Below are 14,994 nucleotides of genomic sequence, written 5' to 3'. Positions count from 1 at the left end.
GTACTTGTATGTGCGGTGTTTTGATTTAATAACGTCTATGTGCGGTGTTTACTCACAGATCCCTTCGATCTCACTTTCTTCTGCAATTTTTTTTTCGTTTTTTTATTATTACTGATGCTTGTTCTTTATAAAATTTGTTGATTATATTCACAGTCGTTCACAACTATTTTTATCAAACAACCGATTTAATTTACCGATAAATTTCTAAATCCCTAAATGTCATATTTCCACGATCTAATTTAATAAAACGTCTATACATGTGTACACAAAGTATTTTCTAAAGATATTGCTACATGCATATATCAATAAGTCAGAAATTTATATAATTTTAAGATAAAATTTAAGAATAATTTTGTGGCATTTTACAGAAGCTCTTAAAAACAAACTATGTACACAATGCCTCAAACATTTTCATTGGCTTATACTTTTTTATGTGACAAAATAAATTAAATGAATTAAAATGCTTTAATTCCCTTTAAATGTAGCTCAATCATTATACGTATAGAAGAAGAAAATGATGTTTCTCTTTCAAAAGGATTAGGATAATTCATTAATCAGCTGTTAATGTTGGAGCATTTCTTTCGTTAAATTTTCACTGCAGTACGGGAACTTCACGTCTTCATCATGATCTTATTCTGGTGAGAAGCTGATATTAGATTTATTCATTAACGACCAATTAAAACTAAGTCATCTGTACTACGAAATCAAATGATCTCATTTGAAAAGAAAGACACGTTCATATATACAAAAACTACTAAAATCAAATCGATAAACTACTGTAAAACTAGTGGGTATTGTTATTTTATACAAAAAAACACATGTCTCCCCTTCTCCCCAAGGATTGTAATATGGGGCAAATATAATTAGTGAAAAAGAATGAAGTCAGCTATATGTTAGATATCATCCATATTTGATACAAGTCATTATTGTAAGGAATATTTTCATGATAATTGACCCTGAGAACCAAAAAGGTCAAGGTCAAAAAGTTGGGTTTAGTTCACTTTTTTGCTAGATCGTCAAACTATGTTTTAAATTTAAAGTCTCTCTGTCAAAGAATTTTGAAGTTATGGTCTGGAAAAAAATGAACCTTTTTCTTAATTTGGCCTTGAGTTACGAGTCTGGTCAAGGTAAAAAAAAAATTAACAATATGTCTCATGGTATTTTAGTTCTTTGTTTACAGTTTGAAGTCCTTCTGTCGAAGTATATTTTAATTAAGGACGAGAATGTTTTTTCTTATTTGACCTTGAAAAAAATATTAGGCCTAGGTCAAATATTTTGGTGGGTTCCATCTAAGTTACTTACTATCTATCTGTGATACAAGTTAAAAGTCTGTATGTTTAAGGAATCTCATATTATGATTCATAGAATATTTTATAGAAAATGAATTAACTTGAGACACAAGATTGGTCAAGGTCAAAAATTATGGAGGCGTGCACTCCTTCTCAATACCATCTACCTATGTTCCAAGTTTGAAGCCTTAATGTCAAAAGGTATCTAAGTTACCACCCAGACAAAATTTAATTATTTTTTCTTAATTTGACCTTGAGTAAAACAAAGTCAAGCAAATATTAATCAATAGTACACCTCAGTGTATCTTTATTGTTCTTTGTGTAAAGTTTGAAGTCCTTCTGTCAAAGAATATTTAGGAGGTGAACAATGAATTTTTTTCTAATTTGACCTTGAAATAAAATTTTTAGGTCAAGGTCAAAATTTTTGTTAAGGTTCAACTTGACTATATACCATCTATCTATGATACACGTTAAAAGATTGTATGATGAAGGAGTCTTGTGTTATAGTCCAGACTATATTTTTTATAAAACGCTTGACCTTGAAAAAGAAAATAGGTCAAGGTCAAAAAATTTAGTGGCATGCACTCCTTCTTAATACCATCTACCTATGTTCCAAGTTTGAAGTCTTAATGTCAAAAGGTATCTAAATTACGACCCAGACAAAATTTAATTATTTTTTCTCAACTTGACCTTGAGTAAAACAAGGTCAAGGTCAAATATTTATCAATAGTACACCTCAATGTATTATTATTGTTCTTTGTGTAAAGTTTGAAGTCCTTCTGTCTAAGAATATTTAAAAGGTGAACAATGAAGTTTTTTCTGATTTGACCTTGAAATAAAATTTTAAGGTCAAGGTCACAAATTTTGGTAAGGTTCAACTGGACTATATACCATCTATCTATGATACACGTTGAAAGATTGTATGATGAAGGAGTCTTGTGTTATAGTCCAGACTATATTTTTTATAAAACGCTTGACCTTGAAAAAGAAAATAGGTCAAGGTCAAAAATTTGGGTGGCATGCACTCCTTCTTAATACTATCTACCTATGTTCCAAGTTTGAAGTCTTAATGTCAAAAGATATTTAGATTACGACCCAGACAAAATTTAATTATTTTTTTCTCAATTTGACCTTGAGTAAAACAAGGTCAGGGTCAAATATTAATCAATAGTACACCTAAGTGTATCTTTATTGTTCTTTGTGTAAAGTTTGAAGTCCTTCTGTCAAAGAATATTTAGGAGGTGAACAATGAAGTTTTTTCTTATTTGACCTTGAAATAAAATTTTTATGTCAAGGTCAAAATTTTTGGTAAGGTTCAACTGGACTATATACCATCTATCTATGATACAAGTTAAAAGTTTGGATGTTTAAGGAGTCTTGTGTTATAGTCCAAACTCTATTTTCTATAAAACGCTTGACCTTGAAAAAGAAACTAGGTCAAAATCAAAAATTTGGGTGGCGTGCACTCCTTCTTAATACCATCTACCTATGTTCCAAGTTTGAAGTCTTAATGTCAAAGTGTGTTTAAGTTACGGCCTGGACAAATTTGGATGAAGAAGAATAAGAAGAACTAGACACGATCTCGTTACGAGCAACGAGGAGGTCTTCCGTGCGATTTTTTGAAGGTTATATGACCTTGACTTTGATATTTGACCCTTTATCTCCTTATTGGGGCAACAAAAAAAAATTGATGGTTGAATTTTATTAGGAACATCATTCTCAGCATTTTATTCTATATTGATTTTCAAAATAATGTTTTTTAAAATATTTGTTCTGTTTGAGGTATGTTATCAAAGTCTGGCACTTCTGGCCCCTTAAAACCCATTAAAACCCCTTAATAAGGAACACATGATAAAATAATTATAATATGTTGTTAAATAAATGTGAGATGAACATTTTTGCTTCCTAAACATATAACAAAAAAATTTTCAGTAAAGTGCTATGGAAGAAAGACTTTAGAGCCCTTTTGGTCCCTAAATTGAAGGGCCAGCCCCTTTTTGTTGGCATCATACGAAAGTTCTTTTGATATTAAACATATTTTGTTCAACAAGTGTTTAGAAATTCTTTGCCGTTTTTGAGCTATCTGGGATATGACGTTTTAGGGGCCGACCCCTAATCTCTTTATTGGGGCCAGATAACGAAAATTTTATGATTGAATATTGTTTAAAACATTATTCTAAGCATCTTTTATTCTCTATTGCTTTTCAAAATATTTGTCCTTTTTGAGATATATTCGATCGAAGTTTTGGACTTTTGGCCCCTTAAAACCCCTAATTACGTAACGCATAACAAAAAGTTTTATAATGTATAGTTTTATTAGTGAAAGATGAACATTTTTGCTTCTTAAACATATGACAAAACATTTTTCAGTAAAGTGCTATGGAAGACAGACTTTAGAGCCCTTTTGGCCCCTAAATTGAAGGGCCAGCCCCTTTTTCTTGGCATCATACGAAAGTTCTTTTGATATTAAACATATTTTGTTCAACAAGTGTTTAGAAATTCTTTGCTGTTTTTGAGCTATCTGGGAAATGATATTTAAGGGGACGACCCCTAATCTCCTTATTGGGGCCAGATAACGAAAATTTTATGATTGAATATTGTTTAAAACATCATTCTAAGCATCTTTTATTCTATATTGCTTTTTAAAATATTTGTCCTTTTTGAGATATATTCGATCGAAATTTTGGACTTTTGGCCCCTTAAAACCCCCAATTACGTAACGCATAATAAAAATTTTATAATGTATAGTTTTATTAGTGAAAGATGAACATTTTTGCTTCTCACTACTGGCTCTAAAAAGTACTGAAAGTGCCATTTTTTACTGATAATTTCTGATATTTACTGATATTGTACTGTTAGTGCTGAGAATTGCTGATATTTACTGATAATTTTACTGCTGTTACTGATAATTGCTGTTGGTTCTGATATTTACTGATGCTTTTGCTGTGAGCTCTGATAATTACTGATATTTACTGAGATTTACTGTTCGTACTGAGAATTGATGATAATTACTGAGAATTACAGGCAGGGGATTTTTAAGAGATTAATTTTAATTACTGTAACATGCAAATTATATTTATTTAAAATTATCGGTAAACAAATACCGGGCATTTTTAAAAAGAAATATGTAAGATCTAACTAAAGTTTTATCAACAGTAACTTCTTTTTTTTTCTTGTTCTTGTTCTAAGTTTTATTTTAGCTGATTAACACAATTCAGCACATAAATAAATGAATGTAGAAATTGCAGAATTGCTATATATCCCATCCCCGTGCGCCAATCCACTCGATACTACAGTGTTACATTGTATATATAGAACAATCCATAGTAAAAAAAAAAATTATAAAGATTTTAACCACTTTATGTAATTGATAAACATCTATTTAATGATTCTAAATTTTAAATATTTATAATTATAAACTTAAGATGTTTTTATCCCGGCCATAATCACTAATTTTGTTTTCAAAATAAAATCAAACACTTTTGTTTCACATTGTATTTCCCGGCCATTTATATTTGTTTATTATGAGGCTGCAAGACATATACACAGGTGGTCAATTTTCACACCTTGCCACGGTCACTCTGTCGTGTATATATTCTGAGCGCTGTCTGTTAGTTCTGAGGGTTGTCTTGATCCCAGACATACAAAAGAATCTTTTCAGCGACTGCCAGACATATACACAGGTGGTCAATTTTCACACCTTGCAGTGGTCACCCTGTCGTGTGTATAGTCTGAGTGCTCTCTGTTAGTTCTGAGGTTTTTCTTAATCCCAGACATACAAAATATTTTTTTCCGCTTGCATTTAGGCGTGGAGATTAAATATCTAAGCGTTCATAGATTAAGGAAAATCAGTTAAATTATGTGTCTTATTTTCAAAATTTTATAGCCGCTGGTCATATAACCGCATACAAGTGCATGAATAAAGTATTAATGAGAGAGAGAGAGAGAGAGAGAGAGAGAGAGAGAGAGAGAGGGGTTTTCAATCAAATCGCTGTTGCAATCGGTGGTTATGATACTGTAATGGGACATAATCATGCTTATGCCTTTCTGCATTGACGCCTCAAAATACGTTATAATAGATTATCTGAGAGAGAGAGAGAGAGAGAGAGAGAGAGAGAGAGAGAGAGAGAGAGAGAGAGAGAAAGAGAGAGAGAGAGAAAGAGAGAGAGAGAGAATTAAAGCATGATAAGCCGTAACACTTTTTCACTATATTAAGCTGGTGTTCTTTGTAGTCTTAGAAAAGTTTACACTCGAAATCTATGTTTGAAAGGGCGGTTGTGATGCTGAAATAGAACTTTATCGTGCTAATGCCGTTATGCCATTTTGACTCGGAAACTCAAATTTTAGGATTTCATATATGAGAGAGAGAGAGAGAGAGAGAGAGAGAGAGAGAGAGAGAGAGAGAGCAGGATGGGCAGATTTACAATAATAGAACTAGATCATGACAACTTTACTTAGCCGTGCAACAGAAGATATATTACATATGTATTAAAAGAGAAAGAGTGAATGGTCGGACAATAAAAATTATTCTTCGCCGATTGTTACCTATTTTGATTTCAGCAAATGGTAGGAGAGAGAGAGAGAGAGAGAGAGAGAGAGAGATTATTTATCCAACTTTTTTGAATCAATTGAATGCGGAACAAATAAGATGATGAATATGAAAATCATTCTAATACGTTATTTATATTGTTGTCAATAAAAATAATACTTTTCTCTTTGAATAAATATTCTCAAGATCATGGATTCCTGTATACGGATATTACGTAATGTCATACACAAGGTGCCAGACTGACAATTTACAGGGTTGAATTGCAACATTCAAACCTCTTGATCTGCTGAAAGTATGCATACTATACACAGGTACTGCCTCGCTAATCTTTCTGTGAAGTAAAACTTCAAAGACATTATAAAGTCCTGACCGGGTATCTCTCTATTTTGAAAAGAAATATAATCATGTTAAGAATTATGGGGTTTTTCATTGTTGAAAAAAAATGTCCACCGCATTTAGAAATTAAAATTTTTGTGGAGTCTGCCTTAAGTTTGAGTACGAATCTTTTACCGGTTTCTATATTGTCTAAAATGTGATCTGTGAGGTTCCGAAGTTCAAAAGAAGCTAAATATCAAATAAATAAAACTTAAGAATATATAATTAAATAAATTGTGTTAAATCTGAAATATGTATTATTTAATAATTAAAAGACAATGTTTTGGGCCTTAAAATATTCTCAGTAATTATTAGCAATTCTCAGTACGAACAGTAAATCTCAGTAAATATCAGTAATTATCAGAGCTCACAGCAAAAGCATCAGTAAATATCAGAACCAACAGCAATTATCAGTAACAGCAGTAAAATTATCAGTAAATATCAGCAATTCTCAGCACTAACAGTACAATATCAGTAAATATCAGAAATTATCAGTAAAAAATGGCACTTTCAGTACTTTTTAGAGCCAGTAGTGTCTTAAACATATTACAAAACATTTCTCAGTAAAGTGCTATAGAAGAAAGACTTTAGAGCCCTTTTGGCCCCTAAATTGAAGGGCCAGCCCCTTTTTCTTGGCATCATACGAAAGTTCTTTTGATATTAAACATATTTTGTTCAACAAGTGTTTAGAAATTCTTTGCCGTTTAAGAGCTATCTGGGAAAGGACATTTTAGGGGCCGACCCCTAATCTCCTTATTGGGGCCAGATAACGAAAATTTTATGATTGAATATTGTTTAAAACATCATTCTAAGCATCTTTTATTCTATATTGCTTTTCAAAATATTTGTCCTTTTTGAGATATATTCGATCGAAGTTTTGGATTTTTGGCCCCTTAAAACCCCTAATTACGTAACGCATAATAAAATTTATAATGTATAGTTTTATTAGTAAAAGATGAACATTTTTGCTTCTTAAACATATTACAAAATATTTCTCAGTAAAGGGCTATGGGAGAAAGACTTTAGAGCCCTTTTGGCCCATTATTTAAGGGACCAGCCCCTTTTTCTTGTTATCAAACGGAAGATCCTGTAAATATAAATTTTATTTGCTCTATATGTTATGGTAAAATATTTTCAGGAAAGGAGATAAAGAACGAAAACCATTAAAAATTACGTCGTTTTTTTAAACTCGATTTTCGGGTCCAGGCGAGCCTCGACACCTTTGAAGCCAGACACCCACAAATGCCTTTAAACACATCTACAATCTTTTGTCTACAATCCCTGAAAATTTAAATTCAATATCTTTTTTCGTTTAGGAGGAGATAGCAGGACAAAATGACCCTCTAAAAATCACTAAAACGTCAATATCTCCCGAACGGAAATGACGTCATTAAATTAAAAAATTATATATAAGGTTTTTATCAATATCTACAAGATCTGAAATTTTCACGAAAATCGGTCAAGTCGTTTTCAAAAAATCGCTTGTACAAAAAAGCGTAAGAAAAAAAAAAAAAAAAAAAGGGAAAAAGAAACAAAGCAATAACAATAAGGTCTTCCGTTGGAAACGGAAGACCTTAATAAGAAGAAGAAAAAGAAAGTCGACAAAAACAATATGTCTCCCCTTTGAAAGGGGAGACATAATTACACTAGTTTTAATACATTGTTTACATCGGTGGGTCTGTGTGACGTCATAAATCCACAAAATCAAGAACGATAAGTGGGGAAGAATTTTTTCAGGTACTGAGTTTTCATGGTTATTTCTCAGAAATGCATAGGCAAAAAAATCTTACTTCACATATTTTAACATTTGTTTATACCAAGTTTTATAATTATGAAAGAAAATCAGTGTTAAAAAAATCGTTTCATATGACCTTTAAATTTTGGAAATCATTTTCTAGTAATTGTAAAACAAATCATTTGCATGACTAAGGCTAAATGTATTTACTAGTAATCAAGCATCTTAAATAACCAAATATCATTCATTTAGTACATGTATTTAATGCAACATGTGATTCTAACCTCAGTGCCCCAAGAGCTTTGACCTGAATCTCAGGGTTTTTGTCTAAAATTACTGGAGCTAAGATTTTTACAATGTTGTTCTGCAAAAGAAGTTTAACAGCACTAGGCTGGGATACAAGGTTAGCTATTGTTGTGCAACTGCATTCTCTTTCCTCTTCAGATGGCCCATTTAGCTAAAAATACAAAAAAAATTAAACTAGAAAATCTGCATACCAGTTCTCATTCAAAGAAATTTTTTATCACAAAGGGAACAGGTTGAAATGAATGCATAGTCACCAATTTAGGGGTGCAACAATACACTTGCCTCACGATATGATACGTATCACGGTACAGACAATATGATACGATATGTATCGTGATACTTTTGATGTGCTTTAAAAAAATAACAAATAAACAATTACGCATATCACCATGGTCACTGTGTAGATAATCTATAGACATGTAAAAGTGGTTATCTACACTGGTGGTAAAGAACGCATTTTCGACCGTTAAACATTACGTGTGGGTGTTAAATATGCAGTCGCGTGTTCAACCGTGTATAATTTATGCGGTCATTGTTTTAATCATCTTGAATGAGTTATTCCCCTTTGAATACTACATAAGTTAATTAGTAGTAGTTTTGACGCATGAATAAATGATGAGTATTTATTGAGAACATCTGAAGTTATTGTTACATTACAGGACTAAAACCTGAGTATTGAAGAATCCCAGTCAGTCAAGATGTCTATTTTGAATTATTTTAATGTTTCGAATAAACAAGAAAAAAGATGTCACCGAATCCCGATCGAACTCCAGAAAAACGGACCTTAATTGAAAAGTGAAATGAACTAGAGGTACTGTGAGCAAGCTCACAATCGATACCCCCGCTAAGAAAAATTAAATATTTAAACATTTTAAATTATTGGTATACTGAGCCGGATTTTTACCAAAAAAAATTTTTCCACAAATTTTTTTTTTCCTAAAAAAAAAAATCATCAGGGCAGGCCATTTTCATAGAGACGGGGATGAGAGACTAAAAATAGTTTTATGTGGCCTGAGACAGGCAAGTTTTGTGTCAAATTTTAGCTTCTAATATTTCAATTAATACAAGATATGACACGGACAGAATTAAGCATTTTTGAAACAATTACCTTGAACTTCATCAATTGACCTTAATTCATAAGCAATCTTTGTGTGAAGTAAAAACTTCCAATGTTTCCCGTTAAGAAAGATATGGACCGGCCACAAATTTTGCATTTTTTCTGCCAGTGACCTTGACCTTTCCCAAATGACCTTGGGTCAAGGTCATGACACACCCTTAGGTCATGAGCAATCTTTGTGTAAGGTAAGAACATTAAATGCTTCTCCATAAGGAAGATATGGACCGGACACATATTTCGCACTTTTTCTGCCAGTGACCTTGACCTTGCTCGAATGACCTTGGGTCAGGGTCATGACACACCCTTAGCTCATAAGGAATCATTGTGTGAAGTAAAAACTTCCAATGTTTCCCCATAAGAAGGATATGGACCAGACACGAATTTTGCATTTTTCTGCCAGTGACCTTGACCTTTCCCAAATGACCTTGGGTCAAGGTCATGACACACCCGTAGGTCATAAGCAATCTTTTTGTGAAGTAAGAACTTCCAATAATTCTCCATAAGAAAGATATGGAGCGGACACAATTTTTGTATTTTTTCTGCCAATGACCTTGACCTTGCCCGAATGACCTTGGGTCAAGGTCATGATACACCCTTAGGTCATAAGCAATCTTTGTGTGAAGTAAGAACTTCCAATGTTTCTCCATAAGAAAGATATGGACTGGACACGATTGCACAGACAGACGGACGGACAAGGTGATTTCTATATACCCCCCCAAACTTTGTTTGCTGGGGGTATAATAAAATGCATTGGGGCGGCCCATTTTCAGAGGGGCGGGCAGGGATGAGAATCTAAAAATTAGTTTTATGGGGCCTTTGTTTATTTATTTCACAGGGCTCGACATTAACGCTTGTCCGGTACCAGTTAAAAAAATATACAGACAAGTGAATATTGCTTGCCACTTGTCCGTCTGGACAAGTGCATTTTTATTTAAAGAAGTCTCCAACATTTTAAAAAGTAAAGAAAGTTTTGTGATAAGTTTATCCGTAGTCCCGTTATAAGTTTATCGATTAGTTATTTTGAATTTCGATCCCGACTTCAAATTGAAATGCAATTGAGTTACTCTTGATCGGGATTGAAGTTCACTAATTACAAACAACTTTCAATATTGAACTGTAAAGGTGTGGATCTTAGTTCTTTCAAAGTACCAAACACACAAGTTATCAAAAAGAAAGGAAGAACAGGTAGCAAAGATAAACTTAAGGATTATGGAAAGAAATGTAATTTATTTTAGGTTTCATTCATCATTGATAGACTATGATGACCTTCCATGTTTAGTTTAAAAAACAGCTGAGAAATCAATATACATGTATTTTAAAACCTGATGCTAAATTTAAAATGTCTTGTAATTTGCCATGACAAAGCTACAGCTGACAAATCATATTTAATGTTATATGGAACCAATACATTTAGGAAAGACACTAAGTTTCCATTGAAGAAGTCAGCTTATTAATTACGGCAAGAATAATCAATAAATGACTTTATTTTAGTAATACAGAACTGTAGTTTTCAAGTTGACAATATTTGATCTTTAATATTGAAATTTTTTTGGACAAGTGAAGTTGAAGTTCGGACAAGTAAATATCTTGGTCACTTGTCCGAATGGACAAGTAGGAAAAAAAGTTAATGTAGAGCCCTGCTTCAATGCATGTAAAACATTCAAAAATCTGTTTTTCGATTTCATTTTGTCATTAACTTCTTGTTTGTTCTATTATCGTCCACTTATCTCAACAAGATTCATTGAAACTGCAAAATTTTGAGGGATGTCTCTTCCAAATCTCTGCATGTGGGAATGAATTGGATAATTAAACAAGTTCATATTTTGTGGGATTTAAACCATTTAATGGTAGGAAATAACATTTTACGTTGATAGGAATTTAAAACAATGTTCAATAAAAAGTTGAAGCTGGGAGTTGATTTAATTCAGCATATTTCTATCGGAACAGCTCGCCAAAGTTGGCGCAGATTTTATTAAATCTATGTGTTGCACTGTTCTGAAATTCGACAGGAAACCCAAGTGAACATTTATCAGTCTCGACGAATCTCCCTAATATTATCCTATATTATTTCGTTGCATGTCTAGGGACTCTACCTCGCCATGCTCACATTTCAAACATAGTCTACGTGAATTAAACAATTGTCTTGACTGATGTTAAATGACCATACAAAGAAAGCAATAGTGTGACAAGAATCAGTTAAAAATTCTTAAAACTCCGATCCCGATATTATATACACTTGGCAAAAAAAATATCCACGTCTAGTTGGGCATTCGTACAAACAAGATTGTTTGCCCATGCCAAAAGTTATGCGTCTCGGGCATTCGGTTCAAACTAGATGTTCGAAAATACTTCTTCACAAACAGAGTAGCTTACACATGGATCAGCCTTCCTGACTATGTTGTATCTGCCATAAAAGTCAAGACATTTGAAACAGGCTAGACAGATACTGGAAGAACCATCCAATGAAATACAACTACACTGCAGATTACGGACCAGTAAGGGGAAATGACCAAGCTAATAGGGCTGGGACGATTCTGTACTTTGCCGATTCGGTACATATCACGATGCATGAGATGCGATGCGATACATATCACGATACATTGCAACTAAATGAAAACATGAATAAGGGTTAAAAATTTATTCAATCTGTCGGTGTATTACCCCATGTCCAAAGTTATTTTGATATATTTAAAATGAGCACTGCACAATTTACAAATTACTTTAGTCTCATATACACTACTTTTTCATAAACAGGTAATCCTAAAGTTGTCCACACTCCACATTTAGCTTCCTAACAGTTTTGACAACTTTACGAGGTTTTCCGCCATCTTTGTACTTTCATATTAGGCACATAGACTAAAAATAGCCAATATATGAAGCTCAGATATTTTTGGAAAATAAAAAAAAGTTTGCCTAGGTATCGTTGTATTAATGGTAAATGTATCCATCCAAATATTGTCAAAATAAATACCGTGATGCACCGGTGCATTGGTGGATCATCCCATCCCTACAAGCTTAGTGACACAGCCTGATGAGACAACAGAGATGAACATAGAGGAGCAGCAGCCCCTGCGTTCATAAGGAACGTAGTTAAACGCAGGTATCTGGTAAACTCGGCATTAAGTAAATTTAGCATATGGTGATTTCGGCATCCAAATGCCGAGTTGACTTCTTATCTATTTATTTTGGCCCTATTATCCAAATGGATGAATTCAATCAAACAGGTTGGGCACCAACCCCCGTTTAGTGTTTGGAGTCCCATTTGGTGGTTAAATGCCTGAACGGTATACCTTCTTTACCAACCAAATGGGACTCACTTGTTGTTCAACTCGGATTACGTTTTTCTGGAGGAAAGGCGCATCACGTTTATTACCGGGGCAAGTACTCTGACATGTTTGCTTCATGATTAAACATTCATTTAAAAAATTTTATGTGTCGATTTTTCCGCACACGTGTTTTAAAAAAGGCCGTGATGAAATGCTCCTCGGAAGTCGCATATAAACAAAGTGTTTATGTCTTCTAAAAGATCGATTTTAATCAAAGTACGACATGGCCTCATTCCTTGAACTCTGTACTTTCGATTTCTATCATCCAGGCAAGTGAAAAACAATTGCAGCCAATTAAAAGAATGATCTTTAGGTGCGTGTCATAAGCTAATTTAGGTATGGAGCCCCGTTCGCGCTATATTAAATTTCTCAGTAAAACTGACTTAAGATCTTAACTAACGAAATTTGTTTTGTTATAACATAAATAGTGACTTATTACCTTGTACTTTCGGTATTATTTTCATAATCATACTTTACTTTTGTCCAGGAATTTTACTGAAGAAATGTACGATTGGGCCTCCAAACCTAAATTGAGCTTTCGACGTACATCACTTAAGAACACCGATTTCATTTACTGCAATTGTTTTCCACTTGCCCGGATGATAGAAATCGAAAGTACAGAGTTCAAGGAATGAGGCCATGTCCTACTTTGATTAAAATCGATCTTTTAGAAGACATAAACACTTTGTTTATATGCGACTTCCGGGAGCATTTCATCACGGCCTTTTTTAAAACACGTGTGCGGAAAAATCGACACATAAAATTTTTTAAACGAATGTTTAATCATGAAGCAAACATGTCAGAGTACTTGCCCGGTAATAAACGTGATGCGCCTTTCCTCCAGAAAAACGTAATCCGAGTTGAACAAAAAATGAGTCCCAATTGGTAGGTAAAATAGGTATACCGTTCAGGCATTTAACCACCAAATGGGACTCCAAACACCAAACGGGGGTTGGTGCCCGACCTGTCAATGCAAAAATACTTAAATGGTGTCAGCACTTAAAAAAGGAGAAGAAGAAATTTGATTCGTTGTGTTATCGCAGACAATGACACTGAGAATCCTAAAATATACCTTTTCTATCAAGGACTGGACGATGCCACCATTTGACGAGATATTATCTTGCTCCAACTCATTTTCTGCCTCTTTCACACTGATTAAAGCCGTTGGTTTAGGTCTGTCAATTTTAAACTTTTTATGTCTTGTTTTCCCCATAATTGACAAGTACGACACCTTTTTTTTTTTTACATCGTTTAAATCATTGTAAAAAAAAAACTATGTCAAAACCATGTGCACAACCCCATCATGATCATGATGATGTTTTCCCTATCACTTCCGGTATAATACTCAAAACCGTTCTTTCGCATTTCAACTATAAAAGAACTCTATCTTTTGCAGGTAAAGTAATTAAAAATGTTGTAAAACATTTTCAAAATATCGTTTTTGTTGTGTAAAATATTGTGTAAATATGCAGAATAACCCAATCGCAACTTCTCGGGCCTTTCCGGCAGGCTCGGAAAAACACCTCGAATGTATTAACATTACCGGATGTTAGAATTTTATACAAAATGGAGTCGCTTCCTATTAAAATAAGTATCGGCTAGACAGCCTTATAAGTCGCTTCTGTGTTATAGTTTAGGGTATATCATTTACTTTATTAAAGTCTAGCTTACATCTCAACAGATCGTAAAATGTGTTGTATTTATATCAAGTTTTATAAAAAGGGGGGTTGTCATGGACGCCTTGGTAATACATTCGAGGTGTTTTTCCGAGCCTGCCGGAAAGGCCCGAGAAGTTGCGACTGCAGAATAACCTAGAGCAATCGCAACTTCTCGGGCCTTTCCGGCAAGCTCGGAAAAATCGCTGATACTAAAACAAACAAGTCCCACGTAAGTCCCACGCAAGTCCCACGGCAAATGCGGCTATATATCAATACAACAGTTATTGATTATGTATAAATATGATAAAATAATCATAATTCACAAAACAAAATATTTTTAAAAGCCTTTATTACGGATTAATCGACGAAAAATCAAAGATGTTGGTAAAGATAGATAACTCGTACGTAGAATTCATATGTACATATTTATTGATTAACATTAAATTAGTAAAAAAAGCTTACGCAGAATCCATAATCTGAACGCCTGCCTGAAGGCTAATTTTAATTTCTATTTTTTTTTGTACGTTAATCTTTTATTTCACTGTACTAAAAATATTGCAAAGATTGCAAAGATAGAATTATTCATATCTTTACGCAAATTTAGAAAAAAAAAAAAAAACGCGCGAAAGACAAAGTGAA

General features: G+C 33.4%; 1 protein-coding gene across 1 annotated transcript in view; it reads right to left on the bottom strand.

Annotated features, from left to right (window-relative positions):
• The window catches only part of LOC128188439 (uncharacterized), a 75,836-nt gene extending 61,826 nt beyond the window's left edge, over positions 1–14,010 (bottom strand). The window contains exons 1-2 of the mRNA XM_052859488.1: positions 13,770–14,010; positions 8,233–8,405 (exon numbers count right to left, since the gene is read on the bottom strand). Coding sequence (XP_052715448.1) covers positions 8,233–8,405; positions 13,770–13,910 — 314 coding nt within the window. The 5' untranslated portion in view covers positions 13,911–14,010. The remainder of the gene's footprint in view (positions 1–8,232; positions 8,406–13,769) is intronic.
• Between the last annotated feature and the right edge of the window lie 984 nt (positions 14,011–14,994).

This window comes from Crassostrea angulata, chromosome 6, assembly GCF_025612915.1.
Source record: "Crassostrea angulata isolate pt1a10 chromosome 6, ASM2561291v2, whole genome shotgun sequence".
Taxonomy (NCBI): domain Eukaryota; kingdom Metazoa; phylum Mollusca; class Bivalvia; order Ostreida; family Ostreidae; genus Magallana; species Magallana angulata.
This window is presented reverse-complemented; position numbering and strand designations above follow the sequence as displayed.